Source organism: Drosophila sulfurigaster, chromosome 3, assembly GCF_023558435.1.
Source record: "Drosophila sulfurigaster albostrigata strain 15112-1811.04 chromosome 3, ASM2355843v2, whole genome shotgun sequence".
Classification (NCBI taxonomy): domain Eukaryota; kingdom Metazoa; phylum Arthropoda; class Insecta; order Diptera; family Drosophilidae; genus Drosophila; species Drosophila sulfurigaster.
Window position 1 is genome coordinate 52,733,395 of NC_084883.1, and position 22,394 is coordinate 52,755,788.

The 22,394-nt window shown below is 36.2% G+C and overlaps 1 protein-coding gene across 1 annotated transcript; it reads right to left on the bottom strand.

Moving 5' to 3' along the window:
• Positions 1 to 8,846: 8,846 nt before the first annotated feature.
• LOC133841768 (protein extra-macrochaetae) lies at positions 8,847 to 12,422 on the bottom strand. Its single transcript, XM_062274482.1, has 2 exons — positions 11,399 to 12,422; positions 8,847 to 9,341 (listed from the first exon to the last, which is right to left on the bottom strand). The coding sequence occupies exons 1-2, from the start codon at positions 12,017 to 12,019 to the stop codon at positions 9,306 to 9,308; spliced, it is 657 nt and encodes a 218-aa protein (XP_062130466.1). The 5' UTR covers positions 12,020 to 12,422; the 3' UTR covers positions 8,847 to 9,305.
• Positions 12,423 to 22,394: the final 9,972 nt, after the last annotated feature.

The window sequence follows — 22,394 nt, forward strand, 5'->3', positions numbered from 1 at the left end:
CATATTTAAAATACACCATATACTGCAAAATGTGCCAGATTATCAGTCAAAATATGGCGGTATTTTTATTAAAATATACCGAAATATACCACAAAATGCTTAAAGTATACCAAATTGTATATTTTATATATCGATATAGTATCACATTCAAAATATACCGTAGAGTGCTCAATATACCAGATTATCAGCCAAAATATTACGGTATTTTTCTTAAAATATACTACCAAAATTCTAAAAATATACCAAATTGTATATTTGGTATATCGATATAGTACCACATTCAAAATATACCATCGACTGCTCAATATACCAGATTGTCGGTCAAAGCAACTACAGACGTATTTCTTTAATCTGATCGCAACCAAATCACAATTACTATAGTTATTATTGTGTATACCAAAATTCGACTCTAGCTTTAAAATTACGCTTTTTAGTCGATTTTGGTTGATTTGGGAGGGCGGAAGTGGGCGTGGCATAAATTTGAAACAAACTTGATCTGCGTGCAAATATAACAAATGCTCTCGAAAAGAAATTAAAGCTCTATCTTTTATAGTCTCTGAGATCGAGGTGTTCATACGGACAGACAGACGGACATGGCTAGATCGTCTCGGCTGTTGAAGCTGATCAAGAATATATATAGTTCATAGGGTCGGAGATGTCTTCTTCTATCTATCACATACATTTCCTGCCGGCACAAACTTATAATACCCTTTTAGCGGGTATAAAAACCGCAATGAAAATGAAAATGAATGAAAACAGAGACACAGCAGCAGCAGCAGCTAATGGCCAACAACAGTCCAACCTTCGTTGGCCTGGCCAAGCACTAAGCCAACTCTAAGCCTGGCCTAGGCGTGGGATGGCATTTATCAACGTCGCTTTGGCTTTGCCCCATGTTGCAGCCACAGCCACAGCTGCTGGTGCTGCTTTTGTTTTGCGTGTCTGCAGCAGCTGAGCTCGTTGCATTTTTCATATCAATCATGGCAACTTTGGTGGCGCATTAGTCACAGCCTCTGGCCAAAACAATTCAATTGCCAATTGCCCATTGCCGTCGCCGATAAGAATTATGCATAATTCTATTTCATTTCCACTTTGACACTCGCCATTTTACGTCGACAGCCATTTTTTTCTTTTTGTTTTGCTTTGCTGCAACTGCAAGTGCTGCATTCTAATCGATTTGTATTTATCTTTATTAATAAGATCAACAAATCAATTCAGTTTATCGCTCTAGTCACATGTGCTTTATCGAGCCTACAACTCTGAGATTTGCATCGATTTAATTTCATTCATTGATTCAGTAAAAGTATTGTTCCCCTTTTTGTTGATAATTATTATTCTAGTTTTTTAAAATCGATTTTACTACTGTTTCTAAAGAATTTTATCTATAGATTACATTATTAAAACTATATTAAATATGAATTCCTTAAAAACTTGTTGTATTTTCAATACAATTTAGTCATAAATTTGTATTTTTGCTGCGTAATTTAAGTTTTGTAAACGATAAAAATATATTTTAGAAAATGTACGCAGAGAGAAAAAAATCTAGATCGAAAAGTAGCATAAAAAACTTGATTTAAGATTTTTCGATCTTGGAAAGAAAAACCATATTGAAATAAGATTTTGAAGTTGAAACGATCTTAAATCAATATATTTATATTACATTTTCACTTTAAGATTAAAAGCAACTTATTTAAGATTACAAATTTGATTCAAGAATGTTTTATTCTAGGTTCAATTTAGATTGAAAATCTTGATTTAATATTTTTTTGATCTTAAAAAGAAAACAATCTTGAATTTAGACTTCTAGGTATATGTTATGTATAGAAGGGTATTATTTTTGTATTATCTTTGTAGAGATTGTCAATGAAATATTTATGTATTTATTTTATATTTTAAAAATATGAAAAATTGCAATTAGAAAAAATTTGGGTTTTTTATATATGTAGTTATTTCATGTAATTTATATTTTCTATTTATTAAAGATCCTAATGTTTTCACTCTTTTATTTATCATGTGAATTGTATCATGTTATTTTATCCAAGAAAGTATAGAAAAGAAAGTCAACAGATTGTTAAATGAATATTCTTATAAAATATAATATTATACATCATTAAAAATTCAAATATAGTATATTATAATTAAAATCGAAAATTCATTTCATGAGGTTCATAATCTATGTTCTATTCCTTAAAGATATAAAAGATCTCATATCCAACTCTCAAAATATAGTAAAAACATAAAAAAAAAGGTTATTAAACCAAGGTTTTTTATTCTTTTTAGTCCAACAACAACCAAAGTGAATTAAACAAAATTAATGTAAAATTAGATTCCACAAATTTAAAAAATAAATTTAATCGCTATTTAACTTTTCGTTTTTTCATATTTCTTATCCCAGGGATCAAAATTAATTAATCAAAAATAATATAGCAATAGATTTCTACAAATTTGAATAATAAATTAAATCGCATTTTAACTTTTCAAGCTCTCTTAATTCCATAAGATTTTCCATATTTTTAAGCCCAGGAATCAAGGTTAATAATTCAAAAATAATAAAGCTATCTAAAAATCTAAAAATTTAAAAAATAAATTAAATCACAATTTAAGTTTTTGTGCTTTCTTAATTCCTTAAGTTTTTCATATTTTTTTAGCCCTGGTGATGAATTAATCAAAAATAATATATCAATATTTTCTAAAAATTTGAAAAATAAATTAAATCCGAATTATAACATTTGTTTAAGACATTTTGTAGATCACTTTTGTAACAAGTTTATACAGCCATTGAGATTAGAAGTAGTTGCAAGCATGAACTTAGCCATATGTAAACAAGAGGCAAGAGGCAAGAAACACACACGTGGCACACACTCAATGGGGCATGAAACGGGAACTTGCAACTGCAACTGCAACTGTGTAAACTTTATCGGAATGCAATTTTCATTTTCATTTTGTACTCTCGTATCTTAAGTGCTGGCAGGCAGGAGCCGTCGACATCGTCATCGCTTTTGTTGTTAGTGTTGTTGTTGTTGTTGTTGCCATTTGGCGATTTCAATCAGCGCCTTTTGGCAACTGCAACTGCAACTGCAGCAACATGTGGCATGTGGTATGAGTTTTTGAGCTTCCGCAGCAGCGCGCTGCCTTTCGATCAAATGTCAGCCGCACCTCGGCAATTGTCGTTGTCATTGTTAGCACAGTGCAAAGGGGGGCAAGTAGCATGGGGCAAGGGGCAAGGGGGAGTGTGGCAGGTAGGGCTGCTGCTGTGGCTGTCATTAGACAAACATGCGGCAAGTCACACACAAAAGCCCGTGTTTTCTTTTTTTTTTGCAGTTGGCCCACAAAAGGAGGTGACGCAGCTGAAATCAATGCGCTGGCCATTTGCCAGTTGTAAGCTGCAAGCTGCACGTTGCACGCGTTGCATGCTGCATGTTGCCATATGGCGGCGCCTTTTGGCCGATTGAGTGACAGCTGCTAGAGTCGGTAAAACGGTTTTGGGCCAGACTTCCGCCAGCTGTTTTGTGGGGCAACTTCGGAGTCGGTGTCCGTGTTGCCACAGCGAGTGGCGCTTCCGATTCGCAACATGTGCACTTGCACCTGACCAAACGCTGCAACACAACCCACTTGCCACTCGACTCCCCCGTCAAACTACAAAAAAACAACGTTGCACATGTCGTTTGGTTTCACCTGGCATCCAAATGCCTTCCTCCTCCTCCCCTCTGCACACCCCCTTAGTCAACACTAGTCAGCTGCCCTCTTTTTACAACACTGCTTGGCAACTGCTTCGGTTTCGATTTCCTAATTCGCAGTCAAGAAAGTCAAAACTCGCTGCGGCTGCTTCAATTACACAAAGTCATGCAGTGTCTATCCCCCCACTCCCCTCTTCTCACTCTTCTCTTCCTCTCACTCCGCACTTTGCTGTTGTAATCCACGAAAGTTAGCGAGCCGTGTCCGCGTTGCTGTTGTTGTTGTTGTTGTTGCTGGCGTTGGTGTCTGACTTTGTTTTAGTTTTTTTTTTTTTTCTATTGCTGCTGCTTAGCGAAACAGGTGCGTTTGCGTTGTTTGCAGGTGTTTCCCAAAAGCCACCACCAAGCAAGCAGCTTCTCTCCCCCTCTGTCTGTCTCACTCTCTCACGCTCTCAGCTGCAGCTGTGTTTGTTGTGCTGTCGCTGTCTCGCGCTGTTTAGTAGTTACGCTTTACCGCTAGTTGCACAAATTGCTGCCCACCATTGCAGCCTCGCTCTCCCCCTCTCCCCATCTCCCTCTCGCTTCCACTACTGGCGCCAGTTGCTCATGCGCTTTGTGTTTCGTGTGAAAATCACAATTAAATGCAATTTTTATGCGCACCTACAAAGTCGACTGCAGCTTCGGCTTAGCTTTCATTTAAAAGCTTCGCTTCGGTTCGGTTTTTGTTTTTGTGTTTTTGGACTGCAGCAACAGCTTCGGCTCACTTCGTGCACTAGTTCGTGCGTTCACTCGTTTGTTCGTTTATTCGTTCGTTCGTTTGGTTCGTTCGGCTGGCTCAGCTGTCAGCTGCGTTGTTCAAAATGTCAGCTTGACAATTATTATGTCAAAAAATGTTTTCATGTGCGCCGGCTGCGCAGTCAGTGTTGCCAATTTTTCTGCTCATAAAATAGCTAAAGTAACATATGAAAAACGCTAGAAACCGCCAGACAATTAGGATGATAGCCAAAATATAAAGCTACGTTAGTAAAACAATATTTTTATTAATTTGATTTTTTTATTAAGTATTTTTGATTAGTAAATTTCGTCAATCATGTCCTATTCTGGTGCAGTTTGTTCTTGAAATTTGTACCCGCACAACTATCCCAAATGGTCAATGGGGCTGACCAATGAATAGACAATGCCGCCTCTTGCTGGCAGGTTTTTTCAGAGACAGTCGGAACGAACGTTATTTTTTCGTCTGTGAAAACGCAGATGACGAAGACTTTTGGTTGTTTGTCTTGGCATGTGCGTGCAAATCACCAAGATTCGCATTAATGGTGCATTTGCAATATTTTCAAAAGCATTTTTGATCATCGGCTGCATCTAGATGCAACCAATTCTTAAAGAAGGGGTCTTGCAACCAAGCATGTCGCGGTTTTAGTTTATAAATCTTGGGCATTTTAACTGCTTCACATGATCGTTTTGGAAATTGTGAAATACCCAGATGGTCATGTATATAGAGTATAAAACTAGTAAAAACTATAAATCGATAAAAATGCAAAGATCTTTTGGCATATCGATGTTTTTTACCATTGCAATGCAAAAATACTGCAAGGTTTTAAAGTGTGGCGTAGTAAAACATAAAAATACACAAAGGTACCAGATGTTTTTAAAAACTAAAGTTCCATCAGTTTTATTTTGCAAATAGCTATAATTCCCGCTAGCCGCTAGTTTTCAATTTATCCCGCATTTTGCTTTTGAAAACCGTCAGATCTAGCGGGGAAATAGCTAAATTGGCAACGCTGTGCGCAGCCGCAGTCGCAGTCACCGTTCGCGTCGCAGCTGCGCAGTCGCAGCTGTTGACTGTTACACGAGTTTTTATGGTAATTCAAGTTTCACTGATTTCACGTCGCACCCAAAAACCAGCAACAACAACAACAACAATTACAACAAAATGGGTGAAAATCGAGCTAGGCGCGCGCTAATTGCCACAACGCCACAAAACGCGACTTGCAGCAGACCAAAAATCGATTCCACAAAACGAAGACAGCGTCCAGACAAGTCCATTGGGCTCCTAAACATGCAACAACATGCAACTTACAAACTTACAACTGCGCCAAACTGTTGCAGAATGCACAAAACAATTAGCGCATACCACAGAACGCACCACACTGAGGCGGTTGCAGTTGCTGTTGCTGTTGCAGTTGCTGTTTGCAGCAGCCCCAACAATGCATGTGAAACAACAGTTTCTGTAAATATACCCTATATTATTGATTTTGGTGGGGTATATTAAATTTGTATGTTGGTAAAGTACTTAAAATGTACTATGCATCAAATAAAAGTTCTCTTAAGTTAAGGCTTATCAATTAAATTTTTTATACAAACGTCACATTCTGAAATGTTCTCCCCAAAGAAGAATATTGAATACCTATAAAGATCTAGAGGATTTTATTTTTGTAAAATTATAATACGACAAACATATTAAACATTTCACATATTAAATATTTAATATATAGTACTAATATATACTAGTACTAATATTTTTATAATATTATACATTTTGGTAAAACAATTTAAACCACACAAAACTTTCTTATACGTTTTATTCACTTTCCTAAGCTCAAGAAAGGTCCTCCTCTGAGATCCTTAAAATAAAATTAAATTCTTTTTCATAGTTATATAATTTAACTCACTTTTCATAAAGTTAAAAACAATTTCGGCTTTTTTCGTGAAAGAAAACTGCTATTCCAAAGTGCAGCCAAAAAGTGATAAAAATTACAGAGCAACTCAACAAATCTAACCAAGTTTGTTCTTGTTTCCTATCTCTATGTTCCATTTTACAAAAATAATGTGTCAGAGATCAACTAACAAAAAGGAATATGCAAAAAATCCATTAATAATATTTTTTGTCGCAGCGCTATTTCAAAGTTAACAGCTGTAATAATAATATAATACTACATTTTATTATTTCACAACAAAAATATTTATACAATAAGTTAAAAAAAAACTTTTAAATAACTTAAACCTTTAATATCCTTATATTTCGTTTTTTAGCCTTTTTTCTGTCGCACTGCTATTTCAACGTTCACAGCTGTATGATTAATAAAAATAATATGGAAATTTAAAATGGCATTTGATACAGAACTAAATCAACCTCAAGCTCGGTAAATTCTTATTGTATTTTTATTGACCAACTATAAATACATATAGAAAAACTTTCCAAATACTGAATTTAATATATAGTAATCTTTAAAATGTAATATTAAAATATAAAATATTATTTGTGGATGACACACTGAGCACTATTTAATGAAATAGGAAATCTCTAAGTCTAGCAATTGCATCTAAAACTGGCCTGAAATAAATGCGGAAGATGTGCCTAAAAAAAATTATTATTATTAAAACAAAATATATATGAAAATTCTACTACTTTTATAAACATAATATGAAAATTTACTAAATCAAGAACAAACTCGGTAAATTCGCAATTTATATTGACTGACCAACTACAAATAGAAAATAAATAATAATAGAAAATATAAATACCAAGTAACTTTCCCAATGCTGAATTAAATGCATATTAATCTTTAAAATATTAGAGGATTACACACAGAGCACTATTTAATGAATATAGGAAATCTCCAAGTCTAGCAATTGCACCTCTAATTGGCTTAAATTCGAAATTCGCATTGCGCGCAGCCAAACTGACATTTGAATGGGGCGACTGGCACCGACTTGCCCCAGTCACAGTCCCAGAGTCAGAGAGTCGACCTCAGTTGCAGTTCTCTCTCTCTTCCCCCTCAAGGCAATTGGTCAATTGCATTGTAAGCTGCAATCATTAACACTAATAAGCGACGATGACGGCGACGACGACGCAGCTGCAGCAGCTGGGGGTTAAAACCCAGACATAAATACAACCCCGAACTCGAAAACTGATTTCAATTTCTCGTAACCCAAAAAAACTGTCAACCGAGAAAAAGATTTCTTTCTTTTTCGCTTTCTCAAGAGAATTTTGCACACGTGCAACTTCTTCTACGCAATGCTACCTGAAGAAAACCCTTAATGGGCAAAGGTAACACAACAAAACAACAACAACCACATCGGAGACAATGACAGTGCGTGAGAAAACTTGTCTGTCGGCATTATCATTCTTCTTCGCTTCGCCTTTGTTGTAATTCGTTGCACTTGTTTACATGGGAAATGATTTTTCCACATTGTTCGCTGGTTTTCCACATAATTTCCAAGCTACCGTAAGAGCCTTAAGGTAACAGAGCAGACATCAGGTAGTTTAATCACTGAAAACCCAACCCATGAAAATCAAAAACAATTTGATGAAATTTTCATTTTTTTCCATATAATGTAATTTTTATTGTGTAAGAGCTAAAATTTAATTTGTTTTCTTGTTGTTGTTGTTTTTATACTTTTGCTTTTTTCTTTTTCATGTTTTTCATTTTTTTGCATTCTTTTCAATCAATATGTTACATCATTGATAAAGGGGGAGGAAACACAAAAAAACAAATGATAATTAAGATTTTACAGAATTTTCTTCTTTTCGAAATCATAAAATATAAGTAAAACGCATAATTACGCTATAAAAACACTTTGTACAAAGTATGCTACAGATCACAGAACATATATTTATATATTTATTAATATTATGTATTATTATTATTATTATATTCAAGTTTTCATGTTGATTTCACTTTTAAAAGAGGAAGTTGAATGGGGGAGCTGAGGTGAAAACCTGCGAGCTCAACTAATATGATAAACAAATTGTTCCTTGAGGTATGAGAAAATTAAGCATAAATAATATATGTGTATGAATGTATATTATAAATTAAATGAATTGTTGTTCAATTTGCTGGCTGGCTAAATAATAATAATCATAATAGGAAGAATTTGTTTAAGCGACTTTCATATTTTAGTAGTTTAGTTTTGTAATTATATTAAAATTAATAGGAAATTTGTAATTGAAACAAAAAAATGAGAATGAAAAATTGTTAGAATTTTGTTTTACTTCTTTTTTATTGCTGTTTTCTGCTTTGCATTTTCTTCTTTCATCTTCGATTTACGTAAAATTAACAATGTTTTTCATCGTTTAAACCGAAAAAATAAACTAAACATATAGAAAACAAAAAATTCCATTTTTTTTCATTTCATTTAAAGGAAAAATTAAATTGTTTAAAGCTTTGCCAAGTTTTTCATCTTCATCTTCATTAACTTCGTAGTTATCTGCTGCTATTAGTTAATTGTTAAACGTTTAAAGTTACAAGTTAATAATAATAATGTTAAGTGCTTACAATGTTTTTCTTTTTTTTATATCTACTTAGTTAGGTTTGCTTGTTATTTATTTAGAACTAAACTCTTTCAATGTATTGGTGTGAAATGCTTTGGCACCCACTGTGCCCCACTGTGGGGGCGTGGCTACCTTGCCTATGTATTGTATGTATGCATGTAAGTTGTAAGTATTTTAATTGATTTTTGCTTTCTTATTGCGGAGATCTTCACACGAGTTTGAGTTATTTGAGTGGAGAGTTGACTGTACTACACTATTCATATGTGTGTGTGTGTATCTTTTAAATGTGTGTGTATTTAGTTTTAGTTGTAGTTCTTGCCCCTCCTAATTCTGTTTCTTCTTATATTCATTCAGCTGCTTTACGATTGCCTGCTGTCCTTTTCGCCGCTGTTTTGCTGCAATGAGAGAAAGCGAGAGAAGAAATTAGTCAAAAATTGCATGTAATTATAAAGCTCTATTCAAAGCTTCAAGCGTGTGCGTGTGTGTGTGCCTGACTTGCACAACACAGCTCACGAATTATCAATTAATTTGCTGTTGTTTTGCGTTTGCGTCTTTCCTTTTTGTTTTTCTGTGTTTTATTTTAGTTGAGTTGTTGTCTCTCGTTTGTTTACGAGCGCGCATATTCTATTTTGTTGTCGCTGTTGTTTTTCTGTATTTCATTTTCATTGCCTTGCCAAGTGTGGTGATTGGCGACGGGCAGCGACGCCTGAGAAGAAGGGCCAAAGAAGAGGCGCCAACTGAGCGCCATCAGCAGTCTGCGCAACTAAGAAAATCAAATGACTTATTGTTGTTGTTGCTGTTGTTGTCGTTGTTGCTGCGTCTCTTACTGTCGTTGTCTGTTATGTTGAGTGACCGCAGAGCTTTGTCATGTACGGTGTGTGTGGAGAACGGTGTGTGTGTGGTGGAGGGGGGGGGCGAGTGGTGAAGCACAATGTAGAAAGCGACCGACTGGCGACTGGCGCACAGCTGCGCGGCGCGAAAAAGTACAAAAAAAGAACAGCAACAGCAAAAGCGAACGAAGGCAGCGAGAACAACAGCAAAAAACAACAACAACAACGACAACAACAACAGCTATGTACATAACGAGAACATTTTGAACACGTGCATTTCTTCTTACGGTTTGCTCTGTGTATATGAGTGTGCGTGTGTGTGTGTGCGAGTGTGTGAATATGCCTTTAGGAAAGAATTTGTTGTTTTGCGGCCACGGTGACACATCACACAATTGTGTGCAGCTGTGTGCGTACTGCGTGCAGAGGCAGCAGCAGAGGCAGCGGCAGAGACGTGGGCGTCGGCGTCTCAAACTTAGTGCAGATGTTTTGCAAGAACCGCAAGCAACAAAAAGAATGGACGACTAATTGTGGCGTTGTGTGTATGTGGGGGAGTTTTTTAAGCAAGCCCAAACCAAAAAGAGAAGAGAGCGATTGCAAATGCACAATTAATCAAAGATGAATTAATAAATTTGCCGCACACATGTTATAACCTGTTCCTGGTTAACAAAGTATTGAACAATATTTTGCCAACATCATTTATAAGAAAAACGAAACGTAACGAAACAACAGCCAAAAACTGCGCTAATGAAGTAAGCAGCAAAACAACAACAACAACAACTGAAACGGAGGCTGCGCTGCGACTGCGAATGATGATTCTCCAATTTCAAATGCTAAAGTCAAGCTTAAAGCGAATGTGCGTGTGAATGTACAAGTATATTTGTGTGTGTATGTGTGTGTGTAGACACACATGAAATAAATTTAAGTATCTGCAGGTGTTCATTTAAAACATCACAGACAGCAGCAAAGCGAAAGAAGAAGACGACGACAACGTCGACGCGGCGGTGGAGGAGGAGGAAGAGCAGAAAAAAGGCCGCGAGAAAAAAAAAATTAACAGCTACGTATAGTAGCAACAACAAGAGAGAAAGAAAGAAACAACGACAGCACAAAAATATGTGAAATGTCTATAAAAACAAAACGAAATTGTGCGAGTGCAAGAGCGAGAGGGAGAGGGAGCGAGAGAAGGCGGCTTCAACAATTTCAGCAGATTTATTGTTGTTGTTCGCTGTGCCGCAAAAAGAAAGCAAAGCAATGAAATGAAAAAAAAAAATGTAAATTTTGCAAACACACATGCAAGTAAAATAAATTATAATTTAAAGTGCGAAATGTAAATGCTGACAAGACAGACAGCAGGACAGAAAGAGAGGGCGACAGACAGACAGAACGGACGTCCTTACTGTAACAATTGACCACGACAGCAAATGAGGTCACAAAAACAACAACAACAATGGAAATTCGCCTCTTGCTTAATGCGCTTGCATGTGTAATTTCGTCGCGTCAAAGCTTTGACTTTGACGTCCGTCGCCGCGATTTGCATTGCAAATGCAGCAAATCAAAATTGAAGCAGAGCTTTTGTTTTTGGTTTTTTTTTGGTATTTTTGGGAGTGTGGAGATTTGTAACTTACCGTCGTTAAGCTTTCGGACGATTGTTGAACTGGCGCCGCTGTTGCTGCTGCTGCTGTTGTTGTTGTTTGTGCTGCGCTGGTGGCTGCTGCCGATGCTGCTGCTGCTACGGCGGGCAGAATTGTGTTGGGGCTCTGACGATCGATCAGCGGCAGACGCGTCGCTGCTGCAGCGGGACTAGAGATTTTCGCCAGCTGCTCCTGTTGCTGTTGTTCGGCAGCCAAACGCATGGCGAGCACATCGCCATCCATATTCATTTCCATCTCATCCAATTCATCCATTTCGCTGTCCTCATCATCAACGCTGCCGGCGGCTGCAGCGGCTGCGACGCCACTGAGGGCAGCGGCCGCATCGAAATTATTTATTTCGGGATGTGTTTCGAGCTCGGTTTGCAGATCGCAGATGTAATCGATCACATGTTGGATGATCTCGAGTTTGGAGAGCTTGCGATTTTTGGGCATAAACGGCACCAGATCTTTCAGTTTGGAGAGATACATTTTCATTTCGGCATTTTCGCCGTCGCCGCGATGCGGCGGATGACGCGCAATGCGTCCATTTGGATTCATGGCCGGCATGGAGGTAGCGCCACCTGCTGTTTGACAAACGGCCGTCAATGATTTCATTTTCGAAATGATCGCTTTACGCTCCTTGAGTAGAATTTTGGCGGCTTTTTACACGGTCGTTGCCGTTTAACTTTTGCGAGGAATGTTCTATTTGATTTTGTTGTTCAACACAAAAAAGTGTTGTTTTTTTTTTATTTGGTTGTTGTTGAACTTTTCTTTCACTTGACACGCACTTTTTTTTTGTTTTTGCTTGAGTTGTCGTTGCGTTTTTTTGGGAACTTGTATTTGTTTAACTTTGATCAACAAAAAACACTTTAATCCAGCGTGTTTATTGTTGAGTGTTGCTCAAAATCAATTTGAATTTTTGTTTCTCAATTTTTTGCCTTTTGCTTTTATTTTCTTTCTTTTGCTTTTCTTTAGCGCGCACTAGCAACAACCTTCAACGACCACGAGAAATTTGTATTTGAGTCGGAGAGCGCCCCGACGTCGCCTTTTATACGCGAGCCGAACGAACTGGCGAATGAAAAGACTCGAACACTTCGGCTCGAGCAAAACCCGAACGAACAAACGAACGCACGCTCTCGTACTCTCGCTCTCTGCTTGCGCGCGTTCTCTCACTCTCTCGCTGTGTGTCAACCAACCAACCACTAACAAAGCCATGGCCAAAAACTTGTTCCATCCACCAAAAATGAGGGGAATGGTTTGAATGCAAACAGTTTGATTTACTTATTAAATAAATAAGTGAATATAAATTATTTAATATATTAATATTTTTTAATCGTATGAAGATTTATATAATTTAATATTTTATTGCATTTCAACAACTCTGTTTACAGCCCTCTCTCAAGTGGAAGCATTCAAAATACGAACCACACGGCAGACATACGAAGGCAAACAAAATGGCTCCGCCTATCACAAAGCGGGAGAGTGTGAGAGCGTAGTTGAATATTTAATGTAGAGATTTTGTTTAGGCGAGCAAAATCTGTGGTAGACTTAAGGGGCAAGCAAGCAAAACAGGATCTACGCGATGTGTAGAGTAGAGTTGGTAAACTGGTAAATCTGTGTGGCGAGTTAAGGGGAACACAAGGAACTGGACATCGTGGAGAGTATTGACTGTGCCAGGTGAATTGATTTGGTGAATTGTGGTCGGCATGGTGAAATATTTTAAGGGGAAAATTTAATACAATAATATATGTATATTATAATATATATTATTTTGAAAGATTGATTGAAATAAATTTAATTTAATTCGTAATATCTGAAATTAAATAATAAAAACATTTTGAATTATAGTGTTACTTTCGAAATATTTTTTATTTTATTTTTAATTTAACTAAAATTGTTTTGAACAGAATACAGAACTTCCCCAAGTTCCACATAGTTCCCAACTTGCGGCTTATAATTCAACTCTCAGCTTGTGGCTTGCATTCCAATTCTCAGCTGGTGGCTTGCGTGCCAACTCTCAACTTGTGGCTTTTATTGGAACTCTCAACATTTTTGTAGACTGCAGCCTTCAATTCCCCAGCTTCCACAATGCTCAAATCTCAGCTTCCCAACTCCAAAGCGTTGTAGAATCCACTTGGCATCCACTCACAGACCACAACTCTCAGCTGTGTGGAGAGTATGCCTAGCTGCAAGTTTCAACTCGTAGCTGTGTAGAATTTCCCCAGCTTGCGAGGCACAACTGTGATTGGTCGGCTGGCGTTTCGCTCTCTCAGCGATGCGCACTGTGCTCACTCTCCTAAGACTAACGCGCTCGCGCTCTCGCACTCTCTTTGTGTGTGTTTGTGATTTTGTGAATGAAATCTACTCGGCTATGCGACTGATATTCATTTTTCTTTCTTCGTGGTTTATCTTAATTTGGGTTTATGATATCTTTGAGTTACGGCTACATCTCGCTCTCTCTATGTGTCTGCCCTCTCTTGACTTCGCTCCCACATACACGAAGAAGAAGAAGCAGAACTTGTAGGGTTTCGTCTTCTGCGCTGGGCATGAAATCACGATCGTATTACAACAGACCACGAACCACAACGACGACGACGACGCCAGTCGAGTGTTTGATTTGTGTTGGATTTGGGATTGTGAGACAAACGTCGTCGTCGTCATTGAGGAAATTGTGATGGAAAATGCAGTTCATTGAAAGTGAGGCGTTTGTTGTTTTTGTGAAAAATGACACGTCTGGCTGGCTGGATGGAAAATCGTGTGCGTCGCAGTGGAACGTTGCTCCAATGTGCTAATTGACAGAGTCGGGGCATGCCACCATTCATTGCCATTCATTATGGCAATTTGCTATGTGTGTGTGTGACGGAGATAGCGCTAGACAAGTCAGCGATTTCATTCACACAAATTAGCGCCATTCATTTGCATGGCATGGAAGGGAAAAAGAACAGAAACCATGTTGTGGAATTTCGCGCTCATTTCCAAGTATTTGCAGCGAAAGGTGTTGCATGAAATACACAAGAAACCGTGTCGAAAAACTAAACTTAAAAATGTACAAAAATAAAATAAAAGCCGAGTTCAAATTTCCAGCAGAAATACCGATCATAATTTTATGACTGCAAAGAGGACTTTACTTCACTTTACGACATCCCATTTCTCGACTCTGACTCCAAGTTCGAGTGCTTTTCGCTTGAATGACAAATGAGCAGACGACAACGACGACGACGATGGCAACAGGTTAAGGTGTGAGTGTGAGCGAGAGGGAGCGGAGGAAGAAGGAGCTTGCAAAGCAAAGCAAAGCAAAAGCGATGCGATGCGATCACATGTCAATCAGCAGCACAGCGAGAGTGAGCGAGAGAAGGGGAGCTGTTGGGGTTGATGGCGTTGCAGATATGCAGAAATCCAATACTTGCAGTCACTCAACCACTGCTCGCGTCTAGGCCATTAAAAGCATGCCTCCCCCTTTTGGTCCACAAACTGTTGCTGACATGTTGCATACGCGAAACTCATTAATGAATTCGGTGCGACAATTTTGTTGTTGCTTTTTATTCTTGTGGCTTATTTTTAGCATATAGCATTTTGCATATCGCTTTCTCACTCAGACAGGCATTTCAATGGCATCCTCATATATCGCATATATCGGCGATATAGCGCATCCGGCCTCCGGTTGTTATGGTAACTGAATACTAATTCCACTCTTCAAAAGCTTTTTGTTTATTTTCGCTTGCAAACACACACACACACTCGCACACAAAACAACGACAACAATCAATCGCAATGCGTGGGAATGGAAACTGAACAAAAACTGAAATGGGCATTTATGAATGTGCGTAAGCGAGAGCACAACACATCGTGAGAGTGCGTTGTGAAGCTTTGCTTAGGCTAATGAGCGCAATTGGCATGCGTGAGAGCGCACACTCTGAACACACACACATACACACAAGCACACGTCTAGAATATGCAAGTGCCAAAAATAAACACAAGCAAAGCTTAAGCTAGGGCAAGGTTAAGTAAGCTCAGACAGACAGTTTCATAGCAGCCAGCTATGTTATAGATAATGTGACTTGCACACACGCACACAAGCACACGGCTAGAATATGCACAACACAAACAAAGCTCAAGCTAGGGCAAAGTAAAGTAAACTATGATAGCGAGCGTAACAATGAGCTTGCAGTTTCATAGCAGCCTGCTATGTATATTGATAATAAGACTTGAAATGAATTGCATGAAATTTCATGCTTGTCACAGGTCATGCAACTAAATAGCTGTTAAATTAGCATAGCCATTAGTCAACAGCTTCCACGGCGCACAAAACACAAACAATAACAACGCCAAACAGCAGCAGAAAAAAGAGAAAACAAAACAAACGCAGCCACAAATGAAACAGAATAAAAGTCGACACATTGAAGGCGAAGGATACGGCAGCCGCAGGATCAATAGGCAGTCTGACAAATGTCAACGGCAGAAGGCAAATGAACTGCTGTCAAAATAACCCCAGCCTATTAAAAGTATGAGGCAGGACAAAAGGACGCGTCGCGCTATTTGTAAAGCTGCCAAAGGATATCGATAAAAATGTGCAGCCGGCAATAGAGAGAGAGAGAAAGGAAGAGAGAGAGAAAGGAAGAGAGAGTGTGTGGCAACCAGGTGAACAGATCAGATGCGATTAGGGATTATTATGCTATTACGCAGGATACGATTAACAATGGCAACAGCAACAGCAAGGATAACAACACAACTGCGCCGCACGCCGCGACATATGCTACAACATTTTCGTCCTTTTCGGTAGCTGTTGTTGTTGTCAGTCTGCTTCTGCTACTGGGACAATAGCGGACAGCTGAAGGGGGAATGTTTTAGGCAAATGTGCGCAGCCGCCTCGATTCTCACTATAATTTTTGCTACCCTAATTGAGTGGGAAAACATCGTCAGCCAGCGAGTCCTGCCAGCGAGTCCTGCCAGCGAGCATTGACATTGCATCTGCACTTTTGGCCGGCTGCCGTTATTTGTGTTATGCATTTTTACCGTTCGTTGCAGCCGCTTGCTTCGCTTTGTGTCTCGAGTGCAATCGAATTGCGACCAGCGGACAAAGCGAGAAAGCAACAAAGCGAGAAAGCGAGAACGCGCTAAGCGGCCACCGGGCTTTTTGATGCCCTCTAAACAAATATTGTAATGGGGTATATTAACAGCTTTATCCGCTTGCATACACTCAAATAATATTTTGCTTCCCTGGGAATTTTAGCTTAATAAACACAAATGTTTTATATGGGGTGCCCATTATTTACACTCTTTCAAATTAAAACGTCGGAAATGTCAATTATTTAAAACAAATTATTTCCATATTAAACTCAAAACAAATCTTCATTTTGATAACTTTTCGACTTAACAAATCTTCAAACAAGTATTCTTCGAAATCAAATGTCATAAATTCAAATAGTTTTATATAATTTGTAATAGAAAAACCTTCATTTTAATAACTCTTTGATTTAAAATAATTCTTGTGAAAAAACTGGAAACTGAAATGTGATCAAATTAAAATAGTGTTATATTACTTTGATAACTCTTCGAATTTAAAAAATCTTGAAACAAATATTCTAGAAAATAAAATGTGATAAATTAAAATAGTTTAATGGGATTTTTAATACAAAAATTTTCATTTCAATTAATTTTCGATTTAAATCCCTTTCAAATTTGAACGATTGAAATTTCCATTATTAAAAACAAATTATTTTTATATCAAACACATAGAAGAAATCTTTATTTTAATAAGTTTTCGATTTAAAAAATGTTGAAAGAAAAATTCTAGAAATAATCGTTAGAAATATCAATTTTTAAAAAAATATTATTTTTAAATACTTATTCAGAAAAAGTTCTAGAATGCTAATAAAAATTTTCAGAATTTTGCGATTTAAAAATTTCTTTAAACAAAAATTATAATATATATAATTATAAATTATTATATAAATAAAATGATATATGTATAAGATTTTTAATTGTATATGCATATAAAACAACATTTCTTTATTTTGAGAAATGATGAATCTTAAAGCTCTTTATTAACACTTTAATAAGAACTAAGAATGATTTTGGAATTATTTTTCCGTTTTAAGATAATTTCAAGAATAAATGAATACCTCGCAAAACAAACAATGAACAATTTTATATATTTTATAATAAATCAGAAAAAATTCCTAAAATCAAACAAATCAAAAGTTCTATATATATAAAATAAAAAATAAAAAAATTAGATTATATTCAGATTTTTATATACCCAAACAATATTTCTATTACAGGATATATTCTTCTCAATGTAAAATAAATCAAAAATAGTATTCATATTTTCTATATATGCAATACTTGCATATATTACAGGATATTTTCAAAAATACGCAAGCAATATTCATATTACAGGATATTTCGTAGTCGCTCATTCTACGCATTTCGCTGCATTTTTTGTGCATTCCAAAACTGCTGGCGTATTAATTGGGAGCAGCTGAGTTGAGCTGCGATGAATGTGACGGATGTGGTGCAACTGTTGGCCTTACTGGACTAACAGCACACATTGCGGGGCATGCAACGTGGCAAAGTGGCTGGCAACGTGGGCTCGACAGTTGCCACAGTTTAGAGATCAGCTTGAGCTCATTAGCCAGACGACGCCGTCTGCTGCGACTGTCTAGACATCACTAACGATAAGAGTAGGAGAAAGATAGATCCAGATATAGACGCAGATTTTGGCGAAAAATGCAACCGAAGTGAGTCATTTCGCAGTTGCAAGTTCATTAGGACAACAGGTAGAATGTCCTTTTCTCTCTGGCAGCCTTGCATAAATATTATTGCCACAATGCCAACCAATCCACAACAGCAACAACAACAACTTCTACTTCCACTTTTTTTTCGCACAAAACTCTCAGCAGGTGGTCAACAGCCTGAAGATCCTTGTTGTTATCCTGCTGTTGTTGTTGTTGTCGCATTGTCCTGCTCGTCAATTTGTCGCCAGTTGCTAATTGCTGGCCAAAGATAAACACAACACAACAGCACTTAGCTAACATCATCATAATATTCCACTTCTCTTCTGTCTGTCATATTTGGCTTGATGGATGAGCTGCTATTTTTCTGCTCTCTGTCTCTCTCTCTCTCTCTCTCTGCACCTTCTCTCTAAGCTGACATCTGATCTACGAATGCGATTGAAATGTAATCCGAGCTGTTCTTTACTTTGCCTACGAGTTAATCACATAATTTGTTCAACTTTTTCAGGTGATCAATCCAGCTGATACTTTTAAAAGGATGTGACTCAACTTATCTAATATTGCGATGAACTATTTTTGCTTCTATTTAGGGTAACAAATGCTAGCAGCTGATAATATTCCAAGAAAAATAGAATGGAAAATCGAATTGATAGATAAAATGGAAGAGAGAAAAATATAATAAAATGAGAAATATATAATTTGATTTTAGTATTTTTAGAGAATTAGAAAAATGAGAAAAAGAAATAATAAAATGTGTAATATTGTTATTTTATTTTTAGTAATTTAAGAAAATTAAATTAAATTCAATATTATTATGCAATATAGATTGAAATGCCAACATAATAACATATAACATATTATGAATCTTTCTTTAAAGTACACAGAAAGAAAAAATGTGCCAAAATCAAGACAAAAATCGTAAATTAAGGTTGTTTGTATATTAAAATTGAACCAAGAAGGTTGAGTCTTAAATCAAGATCGAAAAATCTACAAAAAATCTTGAAATTCAAGACTATATTCTTGTATAGTTACTGTCTCAATATTCCAAGTATAGCCTTTGGTATATTTTTGTACATTTACACTCTATGGAATATTTTAAATACAATACTATATCAATAAACCTAAAATAACCTTTGGTATATATTCAGTATTTTTACGGTATATTTTATTTTGGTATATTTAAAAATAAATACTGAACTATTTTGCAGATTGATAATTAAATTTCATGTTTCATGTTTAATTATTTATATATTCAGTATTTTTACGGTATATTTTATTTTGGTATATTTAAAAATAAATACTGAACTTTTTTGCAGATTTATAATTAAATTTCATATTTCTTGTTTAAGTATTAAAATATTCTAATTTTAATTCTATATTTTTTACGATTTTATACTTCAGATTTATGCTAAAAATAAAAATTAGATTCGATTATAATAAAATAAGCCAGGTATTTCAAAGTCATTCGTTTAAGATAAACGTAAATTTTTTTGAATTAGCAATAACTTAAACATTAAAAATAAATTTCAATATTATAATTTAAAAATAAACAGAGTTTATCTGGATTATTAAAGTATAACATTTTTGTAAGAACGTCCGCAATATAATAATATAACTACAATTTTATTATATTTGTGTTTTTAAGGTAAAAACTTCCGCTGTTCGAACTCTTTACTTGTAAAAAACGTTTAAATATAGTATATTACTAAAATTTTTTTGCGATTCATACAGACAAACAATTTGAAATTACTTAAGCAATAAAAAACTCAAGTTTCATAATAATAATTTTTTTTTTGGGGTAACAACTTTCGGTATTTAAATGGTTTACTTAAAAAATTAATAAAATAGTTTTAATATAATAATATGTCTATAATTTTATTATAATAGTGTTCTTAATTTCATTATATTTGTGTTTTTAAGATAAAAACTTTCGCAGTTCCAATTCTTTACTTGAAAAAATAACAAAAATATTATAATATAACTAAAATTTCCTTGCGATTCATACAGTTAAACAATTATTAATTACTTAAACATTAAAAAACTCAAATTTCATAATTTCATTTAGGATAATTATTTATGTCAATTTCAAAGCAAATGCTAAACTTAGTTGCAAACTGAAATTTGTAAGATTTCATTCGAAATAGTTAATAAATTTATAAGCAATGCAAACATTGCAATAACTCAAAAGAAAATAAGAGGTGGAGAGGAGTCTGACAACTTTTCCCATAGTTATCGGATGGAAGGAAAGCATTTCTCAAACAGCGTCAAGAAGCCCACATAAATCTGTCGAAGGCTCAACTCAGATCGAGATTGAGATGGGAGACTGAGACAGAGTTGAGATGGGAGACTAAGACTGAGACTAAGACTGAGACTGAGACTTCGACTTCGACTGAGTTGAGTTGGGAGGATGCGGGCTATTGGAAATTTGTTTGCTTGTTGCGTGTTTATCAGCTGCAAAACTTGCAACTTGCAAAGAGTGACACATGAGGCAAGCGGCAGATAAGTCACAACAGCAGCAACAACAGCAGCTGCTGGCGGCATTCCACGCATATGTCCGCCATATATTCAAAAGATTCAAGACTCTGCGTTTCCCATTTCCTCCAATACGGATTTCAGTTGCATATTTGGGGTTAAAAATATCAACACACATATGATGATGATGATGAGAGTCGAGAAGTTGAAGTTGGCCATGTGCGTTGCTCTTCCATAAAATTGCCTCAAACTGAACTGGTTGCCTGCTGCTGCTGCTGTCGATCCCGATCGACTTTTGCCGGCTGTGTGGCATGTGTGGCAGCAACAGCGACATGCTGAAACAAAAGGCCGCACTCAAGGGGGAAGCAGAAGCGGGCTGCAAGAGGTTGAAGGGTAGGCAGGCAAAAAACCAAACGTCCTTGCCCAGAACACCGCAAGCTGCTGACAGCAATTGTTGTTGTTGTTGTTGCTGCTGTTGCTGCTGTGGCAGGAACAAGCGCCGCCTGTGCCAATCATAAAAACTTGAAAGAGCCACGTGTGCTGAATTTCCGCGCAAAAAGGAAAAACGCAATGCGACGACGACGAGGACGACGTCGAAAAACATTTCAATGATGCTCATAATGACGATCAGCAGCAGCAGCGTCGCATATGTCGCAGTTGCAAGCAATGTTGCCGCTTGTGGCAAGGCAGCTGCTTCCAAACGGTAGCTGGCTGGCAACTTTCTATGCCCATGCAATCAAATTGCAACGCACCAACAACAACAACAACAACAACAACAGCTGCCAATGGCTGAGATCGAGTTGGGATCTGGACGTCGCTTGACTTTCATTAGCATTTCTAACGGCCACGCAGCTGTTGGCTGCAACTTGCAACTTGCAACGCGCACTGCACTTGGCTGCTCTACTGCCACACACAGACAAACACACACTCACACAGACACACACTCAGCCACTCACACAATCAATCAGTCGCTAACTGGATCGATGGACGGAGCACAGTGAGGCAAAGCATATTATATCAGCATTTAAATATTTTTAATTTGTATCCTCTTTCTTTTTCTGTTCTTTATTCTTTTTTTATAATGAGTTAGATTGAAATCAAAAGTATATCTAAGCAAAGTATTTCGATATGTAATAGAGACAATTATTGCTACATCTGTTTTTTTGTTTTTAAACATTCCTACATAATATGTGGTATACCATGAGTAGACAATAATGTATTATCTATAGATGGAAATATCCGTAAAAAGGCATGTCATATAATTCTAGACTATGTAGATGTCATTAAATTAAAAGTATACAAATCAAGGCTTATTATATATGCTCATTTTTATATTATTAGTAAAGTATTTTACCTACACAATATTAAAAAAACTAGAATTAATACAAAAAATTCATTTTTTAATAATTTAAATTATAGAAATTAGTCTCTTTACATTCTATATCAAATTTGCATAAATATGGTAGCAACATTAAATATTTAGATTTTTTTGTTGTAATATTTGTAAAGAATTTGAATAAATTTATAATCCAATTTTTTAAGCATTAAAAATTAAATCATAATCTTGACTGTCTAAAAATTAAAATTTATTTTTAAATAGTCCATCAGTTCATAAATGACCATCTTAGCAAGTTAAAATAAAAATCAAGAGAATATACTTCTTTATCTAAGTCATTATATATAAGATATATTGCAAATATCATATTACTAAAATTATATTTCACTCGAAATCTTAAATAGTTAAGTTTAACATTTAAAATACGAATACCCTATCATTATAATCA

Excerpts from the sequence above, each read along its gene's own strand:
- LOC133841768 (XM_062274482.1), bottom strand. The coding sequence starts at position 12,019 with ATGAAATCATTGACGGCCGTTTGTCAAACAGCAGGTGGCGCTACCTCC. Across the intron at positions 9,342-11,398 it reads CGTCCGAAAGCTTAACGACG|CAAAACAGCGGCGAAAAGGA; the intron begins GTAAGTTACAAA and ends CTCTCATTGCAG.